Source organism: Geotrypetes seraphini, chromosome 3, assembly GCF_902459505.1.
Source record: "Geotrypetes seraphini chromosome 3, aGeoSer1.1, whole genome shotgun sequence".
Taxonomy (NCBI): domain Eukaryota; kingdom Metazoa; phylum Chordata; class Amphibia; order Gymnophiona; family Dermophiidae; genus Geotrypetes; species Geotrypetes seraphini.
Genome location: NC_047086.1, coordinates 64,531,358 through 64,557,416, shown reverse-complemented (window position 1 = coordinate 64,557,416; position 26,059 = coordinate 64,531,358). Strand labels below are relative to the sequence as shown.

Below are 26,059 nucleotides of genomic sequence, written 5' to 3'. Positions count from 1 at the left end.
CAGTGCCTGAGCCCTGATTGACCACACACGTGCCCTCTACAGGAGTCCCTCCTCTCTCGGTGGTCTCTGCAGCATCATCCGTGTCAGATGCCACTCTCTTTAACGGAATCAGCTTGCAGCAGTCTGCACTGTTGGCTTCAGAGGGAGGCTCTCTGCCAGGGCAAGCCTCTTCAGATCTCGGAGCGGATCACTCTTATGACGCATGGGTTGGGGTGGGGTGTCAGGTTGGGGTGCTCACTGCGGGGAGTGCTCGATTCAGGGGCAGTGGACTACATCGGAGGTGTTGGTTGATCAGTCATCTGGAGCTTCAGGAAATTTGATTGGCATTACTTGCTTTCCAGCCTACTCTGGAAGGAAAAGCAGTGCGAGTATTCTCGGGCAATGCCATAGAGATGGCTTATGTCATTTGTCAAGGGGGCACAAGAAGTGCTGTCTTGGTCCAGAAAGCTCACTGCTGTTTCGCTGGGCGGAGTTACATCTTCTGTCTCTTGGTGGTGCATGTGGCCGGAGTCGACAACATAACAGGCAGACTTCCTTAGTAGACAACTCTTGGACCCGGGAGAATGGTCCCTCTCATGGAAAGCATTCCGTCTGATCGAACAGCTCTAGAGGCAGAACCAGATGGATTTGTTGGCTTCAACAAAGAACGTGAAGGTCAGGCGCTGCTTCAGTCAAAGAACAGAGCGTAGAAGCTTAGGGTTGGACACCTTGGTTCAACCCTGGCCATCTCACAAACTCCTATATGTGTTCCCTCCTGTAGTCTCTGGTTGGTTGGGTCATCTGCTGGATAGCAATGTATCCCAGCCTCGTGATTCTAGTTGCTCCGGATTGGGCTTGTCGCCCATGGTAGCGAATATTGTGCTTCAGCGGGACAGAAAGCTCAAACTCCCTCTTCATCGTAATGTTCTCAGTTAGGGTCCGATGCCTATGGAAAGCCCACAGCACTTTGGTCTTACTTTGGCTTTTGAGTGCTCAGCCTTGATGATATGCGGTTATTTTGATGTTGTTATTTTGACACTTTTGAAGTGCAAGAAACTCTCTACTATAGCTTCTTATGCCAAGGCCTGGAAGGCTTTCTAACAGTGGTGTGCTAAGGATCGAGTGGAGCCTTAGTGGGCTCCCATTTTGGTGGTTCTGGCTTTTCTTCAGACAGGCTTAGATAAGGGTTTAGCGGTGGCCTCGCTTAAAGCTCAGGTAGCAGGCCTTTCGTGCTTCTGGGTTTTATATTATATTACATTGATGTCTTCTATCCTGCCAATACTTTCAGTTATAGGCGGTTTACAACAAGAAATTAGCCTATAGTATGCATCGGGATCTGGGAATGGTCAATATGGTTTGGTTAGATCATTTGACAAATTTCTTGAATAGTATGGTTTTCAGTTCTTTCCTGAATGTTTTGTAGTTGGGCGTCGTAGTCAGCAGATTTGAGAGGTGGTGGTCTATTTTTGCTGCTCTGGTGGTTAGTAGACCATCATATAAGAACATAAGAAATGCCTGCACCAGATCAGACCTGGGGTCCATCCAGTCCGGTGATCCGCACACGCAGAGGCTCAGCCAGGCATACCCTGGCGAATACATTAGTCACTCGTATCCCTCAATGTGTCCCGCAAGAAGATGTGCGTCCAATTTTTCCTTAAATCTTAGAATGGTGGTTTCCTTTGCATGCCTTTGATTGGGGAGTGGGTAAAGTGTGCTTGAGTTCTCCTTGGTCTGGATGTGTTTTTCCAGATTAGGCGGTTGTTCAGATAGCTTGGTCCATTTCCATTTAGGGCTTTGAATAGGGTGCAGTAGAATTTGTGTTGTATCGTGCTTGTACTGGGAGCCAGTGTGAGTCTTGGAAAGCTGAGGTAATGTGGTCGTATTTTTTCAGCGAGTATATTAGTCTTAGGGCTGTTTGTAATTGTTTTAGCATGTTGGCGGGGCATGACAGGTAAAGTACGTTACAGTAGTCCAGGAGTCCTAGGATTAGCGCTTGTACTATGACATATTTGAATTGTTCGTTGTCGAAGTATTTTTGGACTTGTCTTAAGTTGCGCATGGTTGCGAATGCCTTTTGAACCGTTTTGCCGATTTGAAGTTGCTTGGTGCAGCCTTTGTCTATCACTATTCCCAGCAGTTTTAGATTGGGTTGTAAGGGATATGTGATGGAGTTTATTTCTAGGTTTGTTATAGTTGAGGTTTTGTTTCTTTCTAGAAGTAAGAATTTGGTTTTGTCTTGGTTCAGTTTTAATTTGTGGTCTCTCCTCCATTTTGACACTGTTTCTAGTGCAATGTGTAGTTTGTTTGGTGTGTTGGGGGTGGTTTGGTTGAAAGGCAGAGGATGGTGATATCGTCTACGTATCTGTTTGATGTTATATCTTGTTTATCTAAGCATGTGCCAAGTATGGTTATGTAAAGGGTGAAGAGTGTTTGTGATAATGGGGAGCCTTGGGGGACTCTGCAAGGGTTGTTCCAGGATTCTGATTGTTCATTGCTTGCTCTGTATCTTCTTGAGCGGAGGAATCCTTCAAACCAATTGTAGACTTTGCCTGTGATTCCTATTGCCTCCAGTGTTTGTAGTAGGATGTCGTGATCTACTAGGTCGAATGCCGCTGTGAGATCGAGTTATATAAGTAGCGTGTTTTTGCCTTTGCTTAGGTATTGTTTGGCTGTGTCTAGGAGAGAGACTAGTAGTGTTTCTGTGTCTAGGAGAGAGACTAGTAGTGTTTCTGTGTCTAGGAGAGAGACTAGTAGTGTTTCTTCTGAAGCCTGATTGTGAGGGATGAATAATGTTGTGGGTTTCTAAGTATTCGGTGAGAAATTTTGCTACGAGGCCTTCCATTAGTTTGACGTATAGCGGTATTGAGGCTATAGGTCTGTAATTGGATGGCTGATCTGTTGCTCCCTTTGGGTCTTTCAGAATAGGGGTTATGATGATTTTGGCCACTTTTTGAGAAAATTGACCCTCTGTAGCATGTAACTAATCCACTGCATGAGGTGTGTGCAGAATCTAGTGCTGTCGACTTTTAACAGGTATGGGGGACAGTGGTTGAGGTCGCAGGCTGCATGATTGCATTTTTTGTAGAGTTTGTCTAGGTCGTGCCATTGTGTGTCTGGGAAATCTGACCAGTTTCTGTCTGCTGTGTAAGCCTCATTTTCTTTAGGTGGTATCGGGATTTCATCGAGGTGGTTTGGGGTCGAGGTGTTTCTGGCTGTTGATATTTTGTTTCTGAAGAATTCAGCCAATTGATTGGCTGTGGGGGGTGGGGCGGTTTTGGTGGCCAGGTAAGGTTTGGTGTCTGTGAGTTCCTTTAGTAGTTTGAAAAGTGTTTTTGTGTCTTGGGATTTCTATGCCTATCTCAGTGGTCTCAAACTCGTGGCCCGGGGGCCACATGTGGCCCACCAGGTACTATTTTGAGGCCCTCGGTATGTTTATGATAATCACAAAAATAAATAAAACAGTTTCTTGATCACATGTCTCTTTAGCTATAAATTACAATATTATTATTAAGACTACCAAAAGGAAAGATTTATAAACTATAAAGAGTTTTACCTCATGCAAAATTGTCATTTCTTTAATAAGACATTAACTATTTTTTTCTGCGGCCCTCCTAAGACCTACAAATTGAAAATGTGGCCCTGCAAAGGGTTTGAGTTTGAGACCACTGGCCTATCTGATTGGTGTAGTATGCCGCCTTTTTTCTTTTAGCTTTTGTTTGTATTGTTTGTTCAGTGTTCTTCAGGTTGTTCTTAAGACTGTCTTTCTGGTTGCCGTTGTCTTGGCATGGCATATTTTGAAGCTTCAATTTCTTTCATGCAGGGAACCTTTTCTCTGATTTATGGATGCAGGAGTAGTTCTCCGTACTGTACCTACCTTCCTTACTACCGAAGATAGTTTCCGCTTTCCATGTCAGCCAGGAAGTTCGGATCAGATTTTACGCAAATTGGACATCAAGAGAGTCTTGCTCCGTTATTTAGAGAGGAGTAATGATTTTCGGCTGTCTTATCTCTCTATCTCTATCACAACATTACAAAATAGCAATGATTATTTACAACACAAACTGATTCTACAAACTTTGTTCTCAACTTAAATTAAAAAAAAAAAAACCTACTGAAAATCAGATTATGATCATCTCTTCAGGAAGCAAATGTAAATCTGACTCTTTTCCCAGGCCTTTTAGTGGTTATTGTGACAGACTTTCTATATACTCTGAATCTGAACTAGCTTTCCACAAATCCTGTAACTAAGACCAACTCCACATATCTTATTCAGCTTCAATCTTGTCTACTTATTATGTAAACCAGTCCCTTTGTCTAACACACTGTTTTTCAACCGCCGGTCCGCGGACCAATGCCGATCCGCAGAAAATTCCTGCCGGTCCGTGGAGGGCCGGCGAGATCGACGCGGTTAAATTTCCCGTCGGCATCTCTTCCCCTTCCCCTTTTCCTTCCAAGGCTTAGGATCGACTGCGGACAGCAAAAAGAAACACAGAAGCTGCGGGACTTTTCCTCTTGCCTGCATCGCTATAGGCTCTGCCGATCCTGATCCCGCCCCCCTCTGAAATGACTTCCTGTGTTTGAGGGGCAGGATTGAGACCGGCAGAGCTTATAGCAAATAGCAATGCAGGCAAGAGGAAAGGTCCCGCAGCTTCTGTCTTTGTTCAGAGTTCTGGGCAAGGGAACTGTAAGTAAACTGATACTAGTTAAGAACCAGGCTGCTTCCAATTTAGTGTCAGTTATGGTGAGACCAGCCATTGTGACACTGGAGTCACTCTGGGGCCAGCAGCCAAGGGAGTGAATAAGAGATGCTGAATTCCCATGTGTTGTAGGAAGGGGATGGTAGACAAGGGGGGGGGGATTGGTGTGACAGAAGAGAGACGGTGGATCCCCTTGGGGGAGGATAGTTATTGGAACTAGGTGGGAGTTGGAAGAATAGGGACACAAAGACATCTGCTGGACCTTGCAGGGGGCAGAGAGACATGGAAAATGCTGAACAGGAAGGTGGAATATGAAGACAGAAGTAAGATGTTGGACATGGATAGAGGGAGTAGGGAGACAGAGGGGATATGCTGGACATGGTGAAGGGGGAATAGGGAGACAAGGAGAAGATGCTGAATAAGGAATGGAGGGAGTAGGGTGATGGAAGGTATCTGCTGGATTAAGATGGGGAAAAGAGGGGAGGTACTGGAATACGTTCAATATAAAATCATAACTGAGGCTTGTGCGGATGGGATCAGATGGTTTGCGGGGACCGAGCTTGCGAAGATGGGGCGGAAATGTGTGTTTTTTATTTCAGTCTTAGTAGTTTGCCGGTCCACAAAATAATTATTTTATTTCTGACGGTCCACAGGTATAAAAAGGTTGAAAAACACTGGTCTAACACATCTTGTCTGTCTATTGAGATGTTACATTGTATTGTGTTAACCTTCATGGTTGTCATATCTGGGTTATGATTGTTCTACCATTCTGTCTAATATAATATGTATCATTTATATTCTGCTGTTTATCATATTTTTGTTAATATGAATTTTCTACTGTAGTGTTCTTAATTTACATATTTCTGATATTCTATCACATTATTGCTATTACTAGGATTTGATTTGCTTGTTCATCTTCCTCATTTTAACTGTTTTATACTAAATTTTTGGTCAATTTACTATTATGCTGTTAACACAATGTCAATTTTTTTACAACCATTTATACCTGTTATATACTGCCTTAGGTGAATCTCTTAATAAAGGTGGTTAATAAATCCTAAAGAATAAATAAATAAATAGGTGTTTTCCTGTCCCTGGGGTGCTTATAGTCTAAGTTTTTTTTGTACTTGAGACACTAGAGGTTTCCAGACAATAGGAATGGTATGCTGAATCTTAGGGGGTACTCTGTCCATTCTTGTAAACATACCGCAGAAAGATGTCAATCACAGCTTATGAAACCTCCTCCTCCCAGGAATCTGCTGCTCCCTTCAGTTTTTCTGCAGAGTCAGAAGCTTTGAGGGCAAATTTACAAATCTCCTGTCACAGCCAGTACCTACAGAACATAAGAATTGCCGCTGCTGGGTCAGACCAGTGGTCCATCGTGTCCAGCAGTCCGCTCATGCGGCGGCCCTTTGGTCAAAGACCAACACCCTAACTGAGTCGGTTCAGCGGATGGCCACTAGGATGATCTCGGGGCTCAAGGGTCTCTCGTACGAAGAGAGACTGAACAGATTGCAGCTCTACACTCTAGAAGAACGCAGGGAGAGGGGGGACATAATTGAGACATTTAAATACATCACAGGACATGTCGAGGTGGAAGATAACATCCTCTTTCTCAAAGGACCCTCGGCCACGAGGGCATCCGCTCAAACTCAGAGGGGTAAATTTAGTAGTGACACCAGGTAGTATTTCTTCACGGAAAGAGTGGTAGATCACTGGAACAAGCTTCCGGTGCAGGTGGTCGAGGCCACCAGCGTGCTTGACTTCAAGAATAAATGGGACATCTACATGGGATCCCTACGAAGGTCGAGTTAAGGAACTGGGTCATTAGCATTCGGACTTATTGGGGTGGGTCGGTAGAGTGGGCAGACTTGATGGGCTATAGCCCTTTTCTGCCGTCATCTTTCTATGTTTCTAGCCCTACCTGCATATGTTCCGGTTCAGCAGGAACTTGTCTAACTTTGTCTTGAATCCCTGGAGGGTGTTTTCCCCTATGACAGACTCGGAAGAGCGTTCCAGTTTTCTACCACTCTCTAGGTGAAGAAGAACTCCCTTATGTTTGTACGGAATCTATCCCCTTTCAGTTTTAGAGTGCGCTCTCATTCTCCCTACCTTGGAGAGGGTGAACAACCTGTCCTTATCTACTAAGTCTATTCCCTTCAGTACCTGAATGTTTCAATCATGTCCCTTCTCAATCTCCTCTGTTCAAGAGAGAAGAGGCCCAGTTTCTTTAATCATACAGCATGGCACAACCTACAGGTTCTGGGTTTGTTGGTGACTACCATAGAAGTAGTGCCCTAGGCAAGGGCGCATATGCATCCACTTCAGGATGTGCTGTTGTCTCGTTTGTCTCCCAAAGAGAGACTCTCTATAGGCCCCTCTTCCCTGGATGAAGGCAGCCCACAATAGCATGAACTGGTGACACCATTCAGTCCATAGCAAAAGGGATTCCACTTCAGATCAGTTCATGGGTCACACTGACAACAGATTCCAGCCTGTTCAGCTGGGGGGGGGGGGGGGTGCACTGCAGTGGTCGCCCAATGCAAGGGAAATGGACACTATCCCAGTGGAAGTGGTTGTTAAATAGGCTAGAATTGAGAGCAGCCTGCCTGGCTCTGTGAAACCTACAATCAGTGCTGGAAAGCAGAGCCATAAGAGTATTCTCAGACAATGCCACAGCAACTTATGTGAACCTTCAGGGAGGCACCAGAGTCGCATTGCTCCAACTAGAGGCAAAACTACTGTTTGCTTGGGTAGAAAGCATCTGCTGGCCATCACGGCACACACATTGCTGGAGTGGACAATGTGCAAGTGGACTACCTCAGCAGACAGACATTGGACCTGGGAGAGTGGTTGGCCCTGTGGGTATTCTAGAACATTGTAAGATGGGGGTGTCTGACTTTCGATCTGATGCTAACATCATGCAACAAGAAAGCACCTTGTTTTTTTAGCTGAAGATATGAGACCGGAAGTGCAGGACTTGGATGTCTTGGTGCAACCGTGGCTGAAGTCCGGACTGCAATATGCCTTTCCTCTTTGGCCCCTGATTAGAAACATAGAAAGACGACGGCAGAAAAGGGCCACAGCCCATCAAGTCTGCCCACTCTATTGACCCACCCCATTGAGTGCTAGTGACCTAGTTCCTTAACTTGACCCTCATAGGGATCCCACGTGGAAGTCCCATTTATTCTTAAAATCGAGCACGCTGGTGGCCTTGATCACCTGCACCGGAAGTTTGTTCCAGTGATCTACCACCCTTTCCGTGAAGAAATACTTCCTCGTGTCACCACTAAATTTCCCCCCTCTGAGTTTGAGGGGGTGCCCCCTTGTGACCGAGGGTCCCTTGGGAAAGAATATATCGTTTTCCATCTCGACGCGACCAGTGACGTACTTAAATGTCTCAATCATGTCACCCCGTTCTCTGCGCTCCTCCAGGGTATAGAGCTGCAGTTTGCCCAGTCTTTCTTCGTATGAGAGACCCTTGAGTCTGGCGACCATCCTAGTGGCCATCCGCTGGACCGATTCAGCTCGAAGCACATCTTTCCGGTAATGTGGCCTCCAGAATTGCACACAGTATTCCAGATGAGGTCTCACCATGGTTCTGTAGAGTGGCATTATGACTTCAGGTTTGCGGCTGACGAAGCTTCGATTGATACATCCCATCATTTGCCTTGCCTTAGATGAGGCCTTCTCCACTTGTTTAGCAGCTTTCATGTCTGCACTGATGATTACCCCCAAGTCCCGTTCCTCTGAAGTCCTAGCTAGCGTTTCTCCATTCAAGGAGTATGTTCTGCATGGATTTCTGCTGCCGAGATGCATGACCTTACATTTTTTAGCGTTGAAGCCCAGCTGCCATGTCGAGGACCAGTTTTCCAACGTGATCAGATCCTGCGTCATACTGTCCTTGAGGTTGCTTTCACTTACTATGTTACACAGTTTGGCGTCGTCGGCAAACAGTGATACTTTACCCTGAAGCCCCCGGGTCAGGTCTCTTATGAATATGTTAAAAAGGGATGGTCCCAGGACTGAGCCCTGCGGCACTCCGCTAGTCACCTCCGAAGTCTCAGAGAGGGTGCCGTTGACCACCACCCTCTGAAGTCTTCCACTCAGCCAATCATTGACCCATGCAGTTAGTTTCTCACCCAACCCCATCGATTTTATCTTGTTTAATAGTCAACGGTGTGGGACACTGTCGAAAGCTTTACTGAAATCCAAGTATACTATGTCCAGAGCCTCTCCTGAGTCTAGTTTTCCTGTCACCCAATCAAAGAAGCTTATAAGATTAGATTGGCATGACCTGCCTCTTGTGAATCCATGTTGACAGGGATCCCTTAGATTCCCTTCATCCAATATCGAGTCTAATTTACCTTTGAGTAGAGTTTCCATGAGTTTACACACTATTGATGTGAGACTCACTGGTCTGTAGTTCGCTGCCTCTGCTCTGCAACCCTTTTTGTGCAGAGGAACGACGTTTGCTGTTTTCCAGTCCAGGGGTACTCTCCCTGTACTTAGGGAGAGATTGAAGAGCATGGCTAACGGTTTCGCCAGAACATCGCCTAGTTCCCTGAGCACTCTTGGATGCAACTCGTCCGGTCCCATGGCTTTGTTCACCTTGAGTCCTGACAGTTCTCTGTAAACATCAGCTGGTGTGAACTCAAAATTCTGAAATGGGTCTTCCTTGCTTTGCATTGCTTCCAGCTGTGGCCCGTGTCCTGGTGCCTCGCAGGTAAAGACCGAGCAGAAGTAATCATTCAGTAGTTTGGCTTTTTCAGAATCTGTTTCCACATAATTCCCGTCTGGCGTTCTAAGGCGTACTATCCCGTTTGCGTTCTTTTTCCTGTCACTAATGTACCTGAAGAATGATTTGTCACCTTTCTTGATGTTCTTCGCTAGAGTTTCTTCCATTCGAAGTTTGGCCTCCCTAACTGCCGTTTTGACCGCTGCAGACTTTGTCCTGTATTCAATGTTTGCTTCTTTTTCCCCGGTGCGTTTGTACGAGAGAAATGCTCTTTTCTTCTCCTTGACGAGGTGCGAGACCTTATCAGTGAACCATTGGGGTTTCTTTCTTCTTTGTGTTTAGTTACTGATTTTATGTAGCGGATAGTTGCCTCATGAAGGGTCGATTTCAAGGTTGACCACATAACCTCCACATTATCCGTTCCTTCTTGAACCTGAAGCGTCTGATGGACGAAGTCTGCCATTTGTGCGAAGTCAGCACCCCGGAAGTTGAGTACCCTTGTTTTTGTTTGTGATCTAGGAAAGCCTTTCCTAAGGTTAAACCATACCATGTTATGGTCACTGGTGGCTAGCGGTTCTCCCACCGAGATCTCCGAGACACTTTCCCCGTTCGTAAGTACCAGGTCCAGGATGGCCTGGGCTCTAGTGGGCTCTAGTACCAATTGTTTGAGCCGTACTCCCCTTATGGACATCAATATCCTCCTGCTATCACAAGTTGTCGCTGAGAGTGTGTTCCAGTCTACATCAGGCATGTTGAAGTCCCCCCAATAGAACAACGTCCCCCCGTAAGGTGATATTTTCAATGTCATCAATTAAATCAGCGTCCTTGAGCTCCAATTGTCTTGGAGGTCTGTACACTACACCAAGGTACAGGCATTTTTCTCCGCCTCTGGCCAGGTTTACCCAGATGGATTCCCCAGTATACTTGACATCCGTGATCCTGGTTGTTTTGATGTTTTCTTTGAGGTAAAGTGCTACCCCACCTCCTAACTTACCCTCTCTGTCTTGCCGAATCAGGTTGTATCCTGGTATAGTCATATCCCACCCGTGAGAGTCTGTGAACCATGTTTTGGAAATCGCTACTATGTCTAGGTCTGCATTAACTATTTCTGTTTCCAGTTCTAGAAATTTGTTCCCCAGGCTGCGTGCGTTAACATACATAGCTCTCCACTCTTTTTGTTTATTTAGCTCATTTGAGTTAAAGTGTCCCCTAGCGATTCTTTTGCAGTAAGGGTACTTACCTTAGACTTAGAATCGGAGTTTTGGTTTGCCACATCAGGATTGTTACTTACTGCTCCGGTGTAAAAGTGGGTACCCACCCCCGATTGACCCAGGTGTCCTTGGTATGCGGATCTAGTATACCTAAAGTGGACAAATGTCTCTGACTCCCAGTGTATCCAGACTTGCTCACACAGGGGCCAATTGCTAGAAGATCCGGGTTACTTCGGTCTTACCGCAAGGCTCTTGAGCACATGATGCTAGCCAACAATGAATATTCAGAAGTGGTCATTACAACCCTACTGAAGGCCAAGAAACTATCCACTCTTTGGCATATGCCAAGGAATGGGATACTTTCAGCGCTGATACAATAAGGAGAATCTGGAGCCTAATAAAGCCTCAGTGCCATTGGTACTGACCTTCTTTCAAGAGGGTCTGGACAAGGGATTGACAGTAGCATCACTTAAGATGCAGATTGCAGGCCTAGCTGCTTTAGAGAATGAGAGAAGCGAGTCTCCTTAGCTCAGGCTGCCGATCTGAGATTCCTTCTTTTCCTGGAATCTCAACATCGTGTTAGAGGGTTTTCAGAGGACCCTATATGAGCCTTTGGAGAAAGCTTCTCTCATTCTCGTGGATCTTATGATCAAAACAGTGTTCCTAGTTGCAGTTACCTCAGCCAAAAGAGTCTCAGAATTGCAAGCTTTGTCATGCAGGGAACCATTTCTGAGGATCACAGAAACAAGAGTGACCTTGTGTATGGTACCTTCTTTGTTGCCAAAGGTTGTTTCAGCATTTCACATCGACTCACATCAACCAGAAGGTCAGGCTACCAGCCTTTCAACCTATGGGTTCTAAGAAGAAAGACAAGACTTTAAAGCTGCTGGACGACCACAGAGTTCTCTTGGGTTACCTGGAAGTGACTAATGAGTTTCGTCTATCAAACCATCTCTTTGTCCTAACCAAAGAGTCAACCGGGGGTAGACCAGACTCCAAGGCCACCATTTCCTAGTGGATTTGGACAGCGGTCTCCTCCACCTACATTGTCTGTGACAAACTACTAGTGTCATTGGAAACACATTCAACCAGAGAAGTAGCCTCCTCTTGGGCAGAATCAAGGACGATACCTCCGAAGGAGATGTGTAGATCTGCGACATGGTCTTCCCTACACACTTTCACTAAATTTCATAGGATGGATTTGGCAGTGCATGAGGATTCTGGTTTTGGATCCTCTGTACTAAAAGCAGACTTATCTCTCTCACCCGGGTCTTCGGGGACTGCTTAGGTACGTCCCTAAAGTAGAGCATACCATTCGTATTACACAGGAAAAAGAGATTAGGTTCTTACCTTGATAATATCTTTTCTAGTAGATAGGAATGGTATACTTGAACCTCCCTCCCGCCCCATAATTTTTGATGCGCTTGTTTCTGCCTTATGCATTATGGTCCTCTTCATAGCTAAACAAAAAAGAACCAACAAAACCTGCAGTACAGGTACAGAACAAGCAAACTAAACAAAACTGCAGGAAAATGTACAGGGTACAGGAATTTTAATAAAGCAAAATAATATAAACAAAATACATAAAGATACATGAAAATATGCAAATACTGATCCTAATATTCGTCTGGACTGGACCTGGACTGGACCCAACACAGTCCGTGTTTCGAAGAAACATTCCTTCCTCAAGGGTCCCAATTGTTGGTACATAGAATATGAAAAAAACAGATTGGATAAAAACAAAATCTAAAATGAACAGGCGTGAAGATATCCTGTGTGAAGCACTGCACTGCAAAGCACAAAGTGCGGGCTAAGACTTCTCTGCCAGCCAGACTATAGGTTCAGAATCAGTTTGTAAATAGAATGTCGAGATAATTGAGCTCTACTAATATTTAGCTGTTGCTTTTATTTGATGTGTTTTACTGTTCAATGGTAATGTTTGTTCAATTACCCATTAACGTTATATGAGCAGATCAGAACCTTGTTTTGGGAAGTTCCCCGTGTCCCTCCTTCTCCCCTCAAGAGCTCTTACATGCTTTGAAATGAACTGAAGGGGGCAGCAGACTCCTGAGAGAAAGAGGAGGTTTCAAAAGTTGTAATTGACATCTTGCTGCAGTATGCTCGTGAGAATGAAAGAGTACCCTAAGATTCAGCAATCTATTCCTATCTACTAGAAAAGATATTGTCATAGTAAGAACTTAATCTCTTTTTACTTGACTTGCTGAAGATCACAAGGAATATCCCAGCTTCCCTAGTTTCTCAGTTTTGCTCTCCAACCATTAGGCTGATTCCTGGTCTGGCATATTTTAAGAATCTACTTAGCTTAAGCAGTTAATTTCCTCACTATTTTGTAATTGAAAATATTTTATTTATAAAGGTATACGTAGCAATTTGTTTAAAATTAAATAGCAGTTGACAACCCATAAATCTTTATGTTTAGATATCGGATGAACAGAAGACCCCTGTATACTGATGAGTTGTTGAGTTCAAGTTTTCACTAAGTATAACAAAAACTGGTGGATCAGGAATTTTACAAGGTAAGTTTAAGCTGGAAGAGCAGTTTTTTAAAATACTACTGTTATATTTCACTTTGTCTTTTTCTCACTGATTAAAATGAACTGAAGAACCTGTTTAACTGTGCTTAAGATCAGCACTTTAGAATCCCACTTGCTAAATGTGAGCAGCTTTAAGGATATTGAGCAGGATAAATTGGGCCTGGCCATTTGAGGGTGGGGTGAGGGAGGAGAGAACTGTTACATAGTAACATAGTAGATGACGGCAGATAAAAGACCCAAATGGTCCATCCAGTCTGCCCAACCTGATTCAATTTAAATTATTTTTTATTTTTTCTTCTTTGCTATTTCTGGGCAAGAATCTAAAGCTCTACCCGGTACTGTGCTTGGGGTTCCTACTGCCGAAATCTGTATTAAAACCTACTCCAGCCCATCTGCACCCTCCCAGCCCATCCTCCACCAAATGGCCATATACAGACACAGACCGTGCAAGTCTGCCCAGTACTGGCCTTAGTTCAATTTTAATATTATTTTCTGATTCTAGATCCTCTATGTTCATCCCACGCTTCTTTGAACTCAGTCACAGTTTTACTCTGCACTACCTCTCTCGGGAGCGTATTCCAGACATCCACGACCCTCTCTCCGTAAAGTAAAATTTCCTAACATTTCCTTTGAATCTACCACCCCTCAACCTCAAATTATGTCCTCTGGTTTTACCATTTTCCTTTCTCTGGAAAAGATTTTGTTCTACATTAAAACCCTTCAAGTATTTGAACGTCTGAATCATATCTCCCCTGTCTCTCCTTTCCTCTAGGGTATACATATTCAGGGTTTCCAGTCTCTCCTCATACGTCTTCTGGCACAAGCCTCCTATTATTTTCGATTGCCCTCCTCTGGACCGCTTCAAGTCTTCTTACGTCCTTTGCCAGATACGGTCTCCAAAACTGAACACAAGTACTCCAAGTGGGGCCTCACCAACGACCTGTACAGGGTATCAACACCTTCTTTCTTCTACTGATTACGTCTCTCTTATACAGCCCAGCATCCTTCTGGCAGCAGCCACTGCCTTGTCACACTGTTTTTCGCCTTAGATCTTCGGACACTATCACCCAAGGTCCCTCACCCCGTCCGTGCATATCAGCTTCTCTCCTCCCAGCATATACGGTTCCTTCCGATTATTAATCCCCAAATGCATTACTCTGCATTTCTTTGCATTGAATTTTAGTTGCCAGGCATTAGACCATTCCTCTAACTTTTGCAGATCCTTTTTCATATTTTCCACTTCGGTGTCTACTCTGTTACAAATCTTGGTATCATCTGCAAAAAGGCACACTTTTCCTTTTAACCCTTCAGCAATGTCACTCAAACATATAGAACAGGATCGGCCCTAGCACCAAACCCTGAGGGACTCCACTACTCACCTTTCCTTCCTCCGAGCGACTTCCATTAACCACCACTCTCTGGCGTCTAATCCGACAGCCAGTGTCTAACCCAGTCACCACTTTGGGGTCCTAACTTTATCCCTTCAAGTTGTTCAACAGTCTCCTCTGAGGAATTGTATCAAAAGGCTTTGCTGAAATCTCAGTAAAATTACATCTAGAATATGTCCTCAATCCAGTTCTCTGGTCACCCAATCAAAAATTCAATCAGGTTCGTTTGGCACGATTTACCTTTTGTAAAGCCATGTTGCCTCAGATCCTGTAACCCATTAGATTCAAGGAAGTACACTATCCTTTCTTTCAGCAACACTTCCATTATTAAAGAGAGCAGAAAGAAAAGATGCTGGAGGTAATATGGACTACAATAATGCCCTCTTCCCCCCCCCTAAATTATAGAAATGAGAAAAGTGGGGTTTGTTCTGCCCATGCTGATTCCAGTGTCAAAAGGTTGCGTCTGACCTCCTACAGAAACCGTGCAAGCCAGTATGGACAGGAGCGACTGACTGAAAGAATCCAGTAGTCTGTCAGGGCATTAAAGTTCAAGTTTAATAAAAATTTGATATACCACCTATCAGTCTTCTAAGCGGTTTGTACATAATAAAAACAATAAAATAGGGGTAACATACATTAAAACATACAGGGACCTACTGGAACAATAGTTTTACAGTAAAGTACATTATAAAATAGGAAAGAGCCATATAGGGGAAATACAAAAGGAAGGGGGGATCCCATCTGATAACCAAAGCAGAAATGAAGATAATGTTTGTTAAGGTAAGTGCATTAGCGGTTGAATGCATCTTTATTTATTTATTTATTTCTTAAATTTATATACTGTTTAAACCTAAATGATTTACAATATCGTTACATACATAATTCAGTAAGACCAAATAAAATCAAACAAAGATTAACATATAATCATCGGAAAATCACGTAAAGTGCCCATCAAAAGAACAAGCGCAAAAATCAGAAACGTTTTTAGTTTTCCTTTGGAACAATCTAGCATGGGTTCATCCTATAGTTTCAGGGGTAATGAGTTTCAAGGAGATGGGGCTGTGATGGAGAAGTTTTTTGTTCCTGTAGTGAGGAGAGATGGAACTGTTAAAAGATTTTGTGATTGTGATCTCAGTGTTCTAGCTGGGGTGTAGGGAATTAGAAAATTGTTTAAGAATTCTGGCTGGTTGTTATGGAGTGTTTTGAATTTTAAAAAGTATGATTATAGGTTATTCTGCGTTGAATAGGGAGCCAGTGAGCTTTTATCAGAAGAGGTGTGACATTGTCAAATTGTACCTTGTAAAGGTAGTTCTGGGGAAGGCCTTCAGGTGATTGGGAGGATGGAGCGATTGTGGTTGGGGGCGGGGTGGCTGGCCCACTTTCTGATTGTTCTTATGGTGGGATGGGGGACACATGGAGAGTGGTCACGGGGGAGGGTTGGTTTCAGCCAAAACCAAAGAATAGTTGAACCCTGATTTTGAGCAGGTTTTTGTGCTGAAGCTGAAATACAGTTGGCCTCTAGTCCAGTGGTTCCCAACCCTGTCCTGGAGGACCACCAACCAGTCAGATTTTCGGGATAGCCCTAATGAATATACATGAAAGAGATTTGCATGTAATGAAGATGATAGGAGTGCAGATCTGCCCCATGCATATTCATTAGGGCTATCCTGAAAACCTGACTGGCTAGTGGTCTTCCAGGACAGGGTTGGGGACCACTGCTCTAGTCACTACCTCTTTCATGATGTAGCCTTTTAAACCATTGCCATTTCTAGTGCAATAGGTGTGGCATTCTGGACGGACTGGTAATATCCCAGTGTTTGCGAGCCATGCAGAAGGAATCCACTCTATCTTTTGAAGTCCTCCTTCTTCACTAGAGGGCTCTGCTGCACCATTCAGTTTTTCCTTGTGCATGTGAGCTAGACGGTGTCTTTCTGATTTTCCCTGTTTATTTCTTTATTTTATCAGTCTCTTTCACAGTATTTTGCCTGAATTTGGTGCTAAAAGCTCCCCTAGTTAAGGGTCCAGTTCTGCCTGCGTGGAGGAGAAGTAGATTGAGCTCTGCAGCAGACAGACCAATCTCTCTATGGTACCTGTTGGCCTGTTTGCCGAAACCTTTTGGAGCTCTGGATCCATTCCCCTTGTAGCATTGCTCGCCTACCGCATTGCAGGGACTTGAGCACAGGCTGTCAGGCATCCACAGGGAGCTCAGCGGAGGTCTCCTCGGATGCTGGTCGCGTTTTGCCTCAATCTTTTTTTTGTGTCCGCAATGGTTTGAGGCACAGTAAGATAGTGGTAAGACTGGCAGCCTGAAGATTCAATGCTGGAGGAGCAGTTCGTTTGAGGCAGTGATTTATTCTCCCAGATCCAACTACCTTTGGAGCTGAAGCAGGCTGCAGCACATTTCCAGACAGGTAATAAGAACATAAGAATAGCCTTACTGGGTCAGACTAATGGTCAATCTAGCACAGTATCCTGTTATCACAGAGGATAATCCAAGTCGCAAGTACCTAGCACAAATCCAAATAGTTTAATAGAGCAAATGGGCAAAAAGATGGTTAAGCAATCCCTTTTCAGCAAATTTTTCTCAATACCTCCTCATAATCGCAAGAAACTTGCTGATTAATACTATTTCCTCAACTATTTAAAATACCACCATTCCAAGGCAAGCAGTGGCTTCCACCATGTCTGTCTCAACAGCAGTCTATGGACTTTTCCTCCAGATACTTGTCCAAATCTTTTTTAAAACCAGATACATTAACCGCTCTTACCACATCCTCTGGCAATGCATTCCAGAACTTAACTATTCTCTGAGTGAAAAAAATATTTCCTCCTATTGGTTTTAAAAGTATTACTCTGTAACTTTGAGTGTCCCCTAGACTTTGTAAATCTTGATGCACTAAAAAAAATTTGATCCAATTGTACCTGTTCTACACCACTCAGGATTTTGTACACTTCAATCATATCTTCCCTCGGCCATCTCTCTTCCAAGCTGAAGAGCCCTAACCTCTTTAGTCTTTCCTCATACAAGAAGTGTTCCATCCTCTTTATCATCTTGGTCGCTCTTCTTTGAACCTTTTCTAGTGCTGCTATATCTTTTTTGAGATAAGGAGACCAGAACTAAACATAATGCTCAAGGTGAATACAGAGGCATTATAACATTCTTAGTCTTGTTTGCCATCCCTTTTCTAATAATTCCCAGCATCTTATTTGCTTTTTTGATCACCACCGCACATTGGGTGGAAGGTTTGTGTTTTGTCCATGATGACACCCAGATCTTTTTCTTGAGTGTTGACCCCTAAGGTGGCCCTAGCATCCTCTAACTATGATTTGGATTATTCTTCCCAATGTGCATCATTTTGCACTTATCCACATTAAATTCCATCTGCCATTTGGACACCCAGTCTTCCAATTTCCTAAGGTCTTCTGCAGTTTCTCAAGTCTGCATGCGTTTTAACAACTTTGAACAGTTTAGTGTCATAGATTATTTATAAATAAATTAAATAGCGCCGGTCCCTGCGGAACACCACTATTTACCCTCCTCGATTTGAGAAAAATGGCCATTTAACCCTACCTTTTGTTTTCTGTCTGATAACCAATTTTTGATCCACAATTAAACATTGCCTCTTATCCCATGACTCTTTAATTTTCTCAGGAACCTCCCAAGAGGAACATTGTGAAAAGCTTTCTAGAAATCTAGATACACTACATCAACTGGCTCACCTTTATCCACATGTTTATTCAACCGGCTTACCTTTATCCACATATTTATTCACACCTTCAAAGAAGTCAGCAATTTCATGTTTGTTTGAGTTCTTTCAGTACCGTGGGATGCATATCATCTGGTTCAGATGATTTATCTCTCTTTAACTTGTCAATTTGGCTTAGTATATCTTCCATGTTCACTGAGATTTCTTTCAATTCCTCTGCCTCATCATCCTTGAAAACTATTTCAGGTTCAGGAAGATTTCTTACATCTTCTGTAAAAACCGAAGCAAAGAATGTATTCATTCTCTCTGCTATGGTCTTATCCTCCCTGAGTGCATCTTTTACTCCTTGATCATCCAATGGTCCCACGGATTCCTCACAGGTTTTCTGCTTTTGATGCACCTAAAAAAATTTGTTATTATGAGTTTTTGCCTCTTTGGGAAATTGTTCTATAAAAATAAAAGCTTTCTGACTGTTGCACCTTTGTACAGTAGTTGTTTTTTTTTTGCTGTTTTGAGTGCATGTGGGCAGGGTGAGCCTGGCCTAGACTGGACTCTGCCACAGAGCCTTTCCTCAAATTCACAGAGGCCAGTGTTTATTTGCGCACCATTCCATCCCTTTTGCCAAAGGTTGTTTCGGTTTTCCATGTCAATCAAGAAGTCAGGTTGCCAGTGTTCTAGTCCACAAGTTCTAAGTAGGACCAGTTTCTGAAAATGTTGGATGGGAGATGTGTGGTTCGCCAATATCTTGGTCACCAATGAATTCAGACTATCTTACCATCATTTTCTGCTCACTAGTCAGGCTAGACACAGCGCACTGTCCTAAGTTCACAGTCTCCAGATGGATCTGTAGGGCCACTGGAAAACAATCATCAGTTCTGTAAAGGCTCATTCCATTAAAAGCATGGTTTCTTTGTGGACAGAAGCTAGAGTGGTCTCCCCTGAGGGCAGCAGCTGGGTCTTCTCTTCATACATTTTCCAAGTTTTACAGAGTGGATGAAGTGGCAAGGGAGGGCTCTGCCTTTGGGTCCTCAGTGTTACGAGCCGGCATAGACAAATGCTGGGTTGCATCAGAAGGAGTTTCATCAGCCAAAAGCCTGAAGTCATACTACCATTATACAGATCCCTGGTGAGACCTCACCTTGAGTACTGTGTCCAGTTTTGGAGGCCACATTACCAAAAGGATGTGAAGAGAATGGAGTCAATCCAAAGAATGGCCACTAGGATGGTCTCAGGACTTAAAGACATCCCATATGAAGAACATCTGACCAGACTGCGCTTATATTCTCTCGAGGACCGCAGAGAAAGGGGGGACATGATAGAAACATTCAAATACATCACGGGTAGCATTGAAGTGGAGGAAGAAATCTTTTTTTCTGAAGGGTCTCTCAGCGACACGAGGGCCTCCGTTAAAACTTAAGGGGGAAGATTTAATGGCGACACCAGGAAATACTTCTTCACCGAATGGGTGATCGATCGATGGAATAGTCTTCCTCGCCAGGTGATCGAGGCCAGTAGCGTGCTTGACTTCAAGCGTCGATGGGACCAACAGGTGGGTGTACCACAGGGTTTTGCTTAAAAGATGGATACTTCAGGGAGGGAGGGTTTGTCTTGAGTAGACTTGTGGGATGGAGGGTTATTGTGTGGGCAGACTTGTTGGGCCGCTTGCCCTTTTCTGCCGTCAAACTCTATGTTTCTATGTTTTTAGATTTCTTTTTTCTTTTTTTTTCTTTTTTTTTTTTTTTTTGTTCAATAAATTTTTATTCAGTATTTTAAAAAATACAAGGAGCAATTCAAATACATAAAAGTAGTATAACATTTTGCATTAATATACAGTTAATTATAAAGGCCCATATTATTAAGAAAAGCTCAGAGTATTGGATTTGTTTGTGGTGATGTATGACAATAGAAAGTGAAATAGGACAAAGTAAAAATTGAAAGAGAGAGGAAAAAAGAAGAGAGAAAGAAAAAAAAAAAAATTTTTTAAAGAGAGGAGAAGACAGGAGTGTCTACATAGTAGAATGTACATATGAATCTAAAAATGACCAGGGTGATTTTTTGTTTTTCCAATTCATGGATTTACGGAGTGAAATTTTATTTTCATATGCATATGATTCACATCTGTGGTACATACGTAGAGAGTTCCACCAAAAAGTATAATCTAATAACGAAGATGATTTCCAATTTTTCAGAATATGCATGAGAGCAGTCACAAACATGGTATCAATGAGTTTAGGAGGACAATTTGATTGCGCGAAACAGGGGTGTTGAGATCGAAGGATTATAATGTCCATAGAAATCTCTTCTGAGCAGTTGGTGATAGATTGTATGGTATTCCAGATTTTGGACCAAAAAGATCGGACCAGAGTACAATGGAAGAACATATGATCAAGAGTTCCTTCCTCTTTCAAACAGTTCCAGCAGATAGAATCTTGTTTTAATTTGGCTTTCCACATACGAAATGGGGTCCATATTGCATTCCACATTACAAAGAGCATTGATTGTGAAACTCTAGAAGATAAAAGTGGGCGGTTTGTTGAAGACCAAAAGAGTTCCCAGTCAATGTCAGAAAGTGGAATGGTTATTATATTATCCCAGTGTTTCATAGCATGATATGAGAAAGTGAAGGATTGGTCTCTTAGAATATTATAAAAAAAAGATATAGCTTTCCCTTTTGATAGAGACCGTAAAGACCAATGGTAGATAGTATTTTTAGAAGATATGAAGTCATATTGTATCTGTACAGAAGACAGTATTTCACTGAGTATGATCCATTGTGAATAAGCAGAGGATGTTAGTAGGTATGTGGAGCAAAGTATATCAAAAGGGATTAGTTTATTAAGAGTATATAATTGATGAACAAACCATATACCTGTCCGTTGCCACCATTTCCATGAAAGGGATTTGCCTTGGTTTTGGATATTGGGATTGTTCCAAAGGGACATGAGTGGGCTAACACTAATTGAGATATCAGCTATTTTATTTAAATGATGGAGAGCATGCTGCGTTGAATTCAAAAGAGAGTATTTTCTCAAATGTCTGGGTATTGATATCGTTAATAGGCAAGAGATGTGTAAAGGTTTGCATAGAAAACATTCCATTTCATACCAATTAGGAAGGTCTTGAGAGAAGGAGTCATTGACCCAGTAAGCTCCATATTTAGTTAATGAAGCAATATAGTAGTGGTAGAAATCTGGAAAGTTAAGACCACCGTTAATTTTAGAGGCCTTCAGCTTGGCTAGAGCAATTCGAGGTTTTTTCTTGTTCCATATAAATTCAGATAGCTTCTTATTTAGCCAATGGAAAAATGATTTCTGGCATAAAAGAGGAAGCATTGAGAGGATGTAATTAATTTGAGGTGCTAGGGTCATTTTGATGGATGCTATTCTACCCCACCAAGACAAATAAAGTGGAGACCACCTAGATGTAGTGTTAAGAACTAAATTTTTGATTTTGGATATATTAAGATCTTGAGCAAAGACTGGATCTTTGTGTATTAAAATCCCTAAATATTTCACAGCTTCATTTGACCATGTGAATGGAAAATTAGCCAAGTCTGATTGAAGAATGTTATTGTTCAGAGGAAAGATTTCTGATTTCTCCCAATTTACAGAATATCCTGAGAAGCTAGAATATTGTTTGATGATATGTATAAGATGAGGGAGAGTAGATTGAGGGTTCCTTAGAAAAATTAGATTTCTGGATCTGCTTTTGTACATCCTGTCTATCCAGAATGACACACCTATTGCACTAGAAAAAGAGATTAAGTTCTTACCTTGCTAATATATTTTCTAGTAGATAGGTGTGTTATTCTGGGTGCCATCCTGTCAGTTGTTAAATTAGCTGATGGCAGAAAGTTGTTAAATCAAAGGAGGAATATGAAAAATTGCAAGAGGACCTTTTGTGACTGGGAGACTGGTCATCAAAATGGCAGATGAAGTTTAATTTGAGCAAGTGCAAAGTGATGCATGTGGGAAAGAGGAAACCGAACTATAGCAATGTGATGCTGGGTTCTATGTTAGGAGTCAGTGCCCAGGAAAAGTAACTAGGTGGCATTGTTGAGGATACGTTGAAACCCTCAGCTGAATATACAGCGGGATTATCAGGAAAGGAATGGAAAGCAAAGATGAAATGTTATTAATGCCCTTTTATCGCTCTGTTTCAGCCGCATCTTGAATATGTATGTAATTCTGATCGCCGTCTCTCAAAAAAGGTATACTGGAATTAGAAAAGGTACAGAGAAGGGTGACTAAAACGATAAAAGGAATGGAATGACTTCCTATGAGGCTAGATCAGCTAGGGCTTTTCAGCTTGGAGAAGAAACTGTTCAGGGGTGATATGATGGAGGTCTATAAAATATTGAGTGGGGTGGAAAGGGTAGATATGAATTGCTTGTTCACTCTTTCCAAATATACTAGGACTAGGGGGCATGCGATGATGCTAAGTAGTAGATTTAAAAACAGGAGAAAATATTTCTTCACAATCGTGTAATTAAACTCTGGAATTTGTTGCTTAGCGGGGTTTTAAAAAGTTTGGATAATTTCCTAAAAGAAAAGTCCAAAGGCCATTTTTGAGATGGCTTGGGGAAATCCACTGTTTTACTACTTGGGCTCTAGCTAGGTACTTGGGACCTGGGTTGGCCACTGTTGGAAACAGGACACTGGGCTTGATGGACCTAAGGTCTGTTCCAGTATGGCAAGTCGTATGTTCTTATCTCTTTCGCCTACCTACTATCTCTGCAGTGGATATGATAATACCTGTTTTATATTGCTACTGATATTTATTTTATATCATGGCAGGTTCGAGAAAAGACCTCAGACGCCCACGTGTTTGAAATACTTGTCAGTAAAAACACTTTAGAGGGGCTTGAACATCATCACTGGCCAAGAACCCAGTTATCTTTTTATCTTTTTTCTTTACTCAAATTATCTATCTATCTATCTACCGTAATTTCACACATATAACGCGTGCGTTATACACGATTTTACAAACCGTGCATAACCTTGCGTGTTATACGCGTGAGCGCGTTTTACAACTTTTTTTTTTCAATCCGATCGGCATCCCCCCTGCGAACCGGCGTCCTCCCCCCCCTGCTCACGTCACCCCCCTCCCCCGCGATCCTACATCCCCCCAGCACCAAACATCTCTTACCCAATTGGGCACCAGCACCAATGCACAGGACGTGCCAGTGCCTGAAGATCCTCCCTCGTTGGTTTGGGCTGGGCTGGGCGGTGCGGTGCGTGAGTGATCCTCCTTCTTCCTGCGCCGGGCTGGACTAGGCTTTGAGCATTTGCGCATGCTCAAAGCCTTCTGGTCTCGCTCTCGAGGGGGGATGCCGGATCGGATTGAAAAAAAAAAGTTGTAAAACGTGGGTAAGCGAGCGGGGGGGGGGGAGGATGCCGGTTCGGAGTAGGCGGGAGGAGGTTTTAGCATGCGCGGTATACGCGTGTGCGCGCTATATTAAATTTTTTTACATAAATTTGTGTTTCCCGCGCGCTATACCCGTGTGCGCGTTTTACACGGGTGCACGTTATCTACATGAAAATACGGTATCTTTCTATCTATATATATATATATATATATATATATATATGTGCATGTGCAGATCATTTATAAATGCAGTCTTTTTACTAGCAGTATGTAAGTGTTTATCCAGCATTGAAAATATTTGACTTTAACCATCAAATGTCTTAAAGCTTAATAAAGCATTTATCTTGCTCCCGACGGAACTATGGCCTGTCTGTTTCGCTCCTAGATGGCTTCTTCAGAGGAAGTGCTTATACTTTGTTGTAAAGTTCAAACTGCTTTGTTTTGTTAATCTTAAGTGTACTGACTGCTTTAGCTGAAATTCACTATGTGCAGTAGCAGCACAGTGAATTTCAGCTAAAGCAGTTGAACTACTGTAATGGCTTGTACTCCGGCCTTCCTCTGAGTGAACAACATTGACTACAAAGAGTCCAGAATACTGCAGTCAGGGTATTAAAAAACCTAAGTCCTTTCAATCCCATTACCCCAGCGCTGGATAAAGTACACTGGCTACCCATAAGGAAGCGGGCCATCTTCAAACAATTGACTATCGCTTTTAAGTGCTTTCACGACATGACTCTCTACTATATAGAAGAAAAGCTCCCCCTCTATTACCTGACCAGACCACTCAGATCACAGCTGGAACGCCGACTATGTATCCCACTGGCACATTAGCATTCCCTCAGGAGTACAGCATGATAGAGATGCAGACAAGCCTACCAAAAGCCCTGAAGTACAAAGGGGTGCTGGAAAGTTCTCAACCCAACCAAGAAGACAATGACATGGATATGGTTCGATCAAATATCTGAAACAATGTCAAAATATAGAATATCTTTTCTGCAAATTGGCACTTAACAAAATAAGAACAATTTGTTCAGCTACAGTGACAAAATAATGTTCAGAATTTAGGAAGTTGGTTGGTTGGGCTGAGAACATTTCAGCACCCCTAGCTTGCTTTCTTCCACTTGATCTTCTGTTCCACAGATGTACCCACTATTTTATGGAGCTCAAAATCATATTGTAAAAGAATTTTAACACTTTTGGTTTTATTATTGACATTGATCTGTACAAATCTGATATTGATGTTGCTTTAGTAATGACAAATGGAACTAGTAGAATAATTGATTTTTGTTTGCATCCAGGTTCCATTTGTGGATGCCCTTGACTTGGTTCGTACTAGGAAGGTCTATGTTTTGCAAGGGTTTGCCTATGTACCATTTCAAGAAATTGTTGTCATTGTTCTAAATGACTTCAGGACCAAGCTTTCAAAGGCTCTGGCAGTAAGTACAGTTTTCCCCTTACATCAAATGTTTAATTTTATAATGGGCTGCCTAACTTATAGATCTTACATATGCTTAAATGTGCATACTTTCCCTTAAAATATGATTCCATTGATTTACTAGCACAAATTTACATCTGCTTCTTTTATATACTTGCCTGCCTGGTGCGAAGGTGGAAGACCTCACATGTCACCTAGATAAGATTTTAGTCCGTGCTGGGAAGGGACCTACTGTCTGGGTACATGTGGGCATAGGGAATTGTGGTAGGGAGGTTCTGGAAACCAAATTTAGACTCTTAGGTAGGAAATTAAAATCCAGAACCTCCAGGGTAGTATTTTCAGAAGTGCTCCCTGTTCATACACAGGACTCAAGAGACAGGCAGAGCTCTGCTGATGAAGCCTCCTTTTGAGCCTATCGACAAATCTCATCTTAAGTTTCTCACTTGGAAGGTGATCTTTTTACTTGCGCTCACGTCCACTCGTTGGATTAGTGAGTTGCAAGCTTTGGTTGCGGACCCGCCTTTTACGGTGTTCCATCATGACAAGGTGGTTCTTCGCACTCATCCTAAATTTTTATCTAAAGTTGTTTCTGATTTCCACCTTGTTCTTCTGGTGTTTTTTCCGAAGCCCCATTTTCATCCTGGCGAGGTGGCGCTTCACACGCTTGACTGTAAGAGGGCGTTGGCCTTTTATCTCCAGTGCATTAAGTCTCATCGGAAGGTTCCTCAATTGTTTTTGTCCTTCGATCCTAATCGGTTGGGAAATCCTGTTTCCAAGCGCACCTTGTCCAACTGGTTGGCTGCTTGTATTTCTATTTGCTACGCTCAGGCTGGTCTCACGCTCCATGGTCGAGTCACGGGGCATAGGGTCTGAGCTATGGCAGCTTCTGTTGCTTTCCTCCGGTCTACTCCGGTGGAGGACATCTGCAAGGCTGCCACTTGGTCTTTGGTTCATACTTTCACCTCCCACTACTGTCTGGATA

The 26,059-nt window shown here is 42.9% G+C and overlaps 1 protein-coding gene across 1 annotated transcript in view; it reads left to right on the top strand.

The window, feature by feature from the left end:
* The window catches only part of PRIM2 (DNA primase subunit 2), a 280,515-nt gene that overhangs the window by 73,972 nt on the left and 180,484 nt on the right, over positions 1–26,059 (top strand). Inside the window, 2 exon segments of the mRNA XM_033936564.1 lie at positions 13,081–13,162; positions 24,941–25,078. Coding sequence (XP_033792455.1) covers positions 13,081–13,162; positions 24,941–25,078 — 220 coding nt within the window.